The sequence below is a fragment of the Penaeus vannamei genome, chromosome 40 (genome assembly GCF_042767895.1).
Source record: "Penaeus vannamei isolate JL-2024 chromosome 40, ASM4276789v1, whole genome shotgun sequence".
Lineage (NCBI taxonomy): Eukaryota > Metazoa > Arthropoda > Malacostraca > Decapoda > Penaeidae > Penaeus > Penaeus vannamei.
In genome coordinates, this window is record NC_091588.1 from 6,647,057 (window position 1) to 6,649,556 (window position 2,500).

The 2,500-nt window shown below is 38.5% G+C and overlaps 1 protein-coding gene across 1 annotated transcript in view; it reads right to left on the bottom strand.

Annotated features, from left to right (window-relative positions):
* The window catches only part of LOC113810685 (uncharacterized), a 16,771-nt gene that overhangs the window by 1,320 nt on the left and 12,951 nt on the right, over positions 1 to 2,500 (bottom strand). The window contains exon 4 of the mRNA XM_070117377.1: positions 1,965 to 2,089. Coding sequence (XP_069973478.1) covers positions 1,965 to 2,089 — 125 coding nt within the window. The remainder of the gene's footprint in view (positions 1 to 1,964; positions 2,090 to 2,500) is intronic.

A 2,500-nucleotide genomic window follows, 5' to 3' on the forward strand; every position in this document is an offset into this window, starting at 1 on the left:
GTTGATTTTTTGGACTGAATGCGTGAATCGATAGAGATATGGAATGTGCATCATCCACTTAAAATCAACTTATTACCATTTATTGCATAATTTGAGTTTTTTTTAGGATTGAATACATTAATAGAGAGATAACCAATTGAAATATTCATCATCCCCATCCATCAACTTACCATCTACTGCATAGAAAGCTGATTTTTAGGATTGAATTCGAGAGATAACCAGATGGATTTGATAAGATTGGGGGTGCGACAGATAACTTCATGACTTCTCAATTTAAAGGTAAGAGAGAGGATACACATTAAGGATTAAGGGTAAGGAAAGACAGCTGTTTATAGAGATCGTAAGAGAATATCTTACAACAAGAGTGTTCATAGGAGGATCCTGTCATGGGTCATATATTTTTCTTCTACTTTCCCAAGAATATTATTTTAGGGATAATTACAGTTCTTAATTTCTCCTTTTTATGTTATACAACCAATATCCTTATGAAGGCTTCTTTTACCACTTTCAGATCCTCATTACCTTGTTCTTAAACACATTTACGTTGATCTTATGTTCTTTCTTTGACCTCCTAAGGCTAGTGATTGTTCCTTGCACTTCTCCTTCCCTTTAGCTAATCACTGCTTTGTCATATTCAATCGTTCATATTTTTTTTTCCTGTGCAACGGCCTTCCTATCTTTCTCACTCTTCTAAGTCTGAGAAAGCTCTCTGTGTCTTTGCTTCTGTGTATTTTTGTTCTTCTTTCATACCAAAGGGAATATATATAGAAGGTATATGAAAAATGTATACAAGCAGATGTTATATAACAACGAAGGTGATAAGGAACAACCCTGTCTAACCTCACTCCCTACTTCTTTAGGGTCCAATTCTCCTCCAGTAACTATTGTTTTTTTTTCAGTCTACTTCGTGTTCTCAAGTTTTCTTCGATAATCTTAATTTTCTTTTTCGATACCCATGAAGTAAATAATGACTTCCTTATCGTATTCCACCATCTCTCATTCATAATCCTCATGGCTGATGTGGTATGGCTTCTCTGTTATTAGCTCTGATATATTCTTACTCTTCTTCTTAATATCCAAAAGATGGTTTTTGAGGAGTGGCCCAAGAAACTTATTGCTCTATGTATTCTAAACATTTGACTAAGATTGTTCTCTTAGAAATGGGTGTTTCCTTAATCAGTCAACGGAGAGGTTTGCTACACCAAACTTATACCTCTTGTAAATTTACTTACACTTCAGTCTTGTCATTGAAACAAAAGCTGTGTAAGAAACATTAAAAAAAGTATCTTGGAAGGCTTACAAGATCCTTAAACGATGAAAAAATAGTTTGGGAACCTCGTTACAATGGAGACAAGTGAAATACCCATTATAGCCTCGCAGAAATTACCTCTTTCCACACGGTACTCACCCTTGGATATGGGTACTTCCCGGGTCCCCTAAAATCACCTCTATACACACGGTACTCACCCCTGGGTATGGGTACTCCCCGGGTCCCATCAAATCACCTGTGTTGTTTATGCTGTCAACTACATCCACTTTTTCTATTTTTATTTCCTTTCTCTCTCCCTCTCTACAATCATTTTTTCAACTCTCACCTTCAACCTCTTCCATCTAGTTCGGTTAAATAATAGGAATTACGAGCAGCTAATACTATACACACGGTACTCACCCCTGGGTATGGGTACTCCCCGGGTCCCCTAAAATCACCTCTATACACATGGTACTCACCCCTGGGTATGGGTACTCCCCGGGCCCCTTAAAATCACCTCTATGCTTATGCTACTCACCCCTGGGTATGGGTACTCCCCGGGCCCCTTAAAACCACCTCTATACACATGGTACTCACCCCTGGGTATGGGTACTCCCCGGGCCCCTTAAAATCACCTCTATGCTTATGGTACTCACCCCTGGGTATGGGTACTCCCCGGGCCCCTTAAAATCACCTCTATGCTTATGGTACTCACCCCTGGGTATGGGTACTTCCCGGGTCCCAAGTCATGCCCATATTTCCCCGGCCCGAATTCTCTGGTCACCTGGAAGTCTCCCAAATAAGGGACCGCCACCCGCACGCCCAGCCGCCCGTCGTAGCCTGCGGGGAAGGGACTTTAGGGGCGCTGCATGGTCGGTTTCCTTTGCTGTCTGTCTGTCTGTCAGTCTGTCTGCATATCTGTCTCTCTGTCTGTTTCTTTCTCATACACACACACACACACACACAAACACACACACACACACACACACACACACACACACACACACACACATATATATATATATATATATATATATATATATATATATATATATATATATGCATGTATATATAATATATATATATATATATGTATATATTTATGAATATATATAAACATATACATATATGTTTCTGTGTATATGTATGTGTGCATGTGTTTGTGTGTGTCTATTTATTTACCTACATATTTATTTATATTTATAAAGAAATATATACATATAACGTTAATCAAATATGTATTCATATATT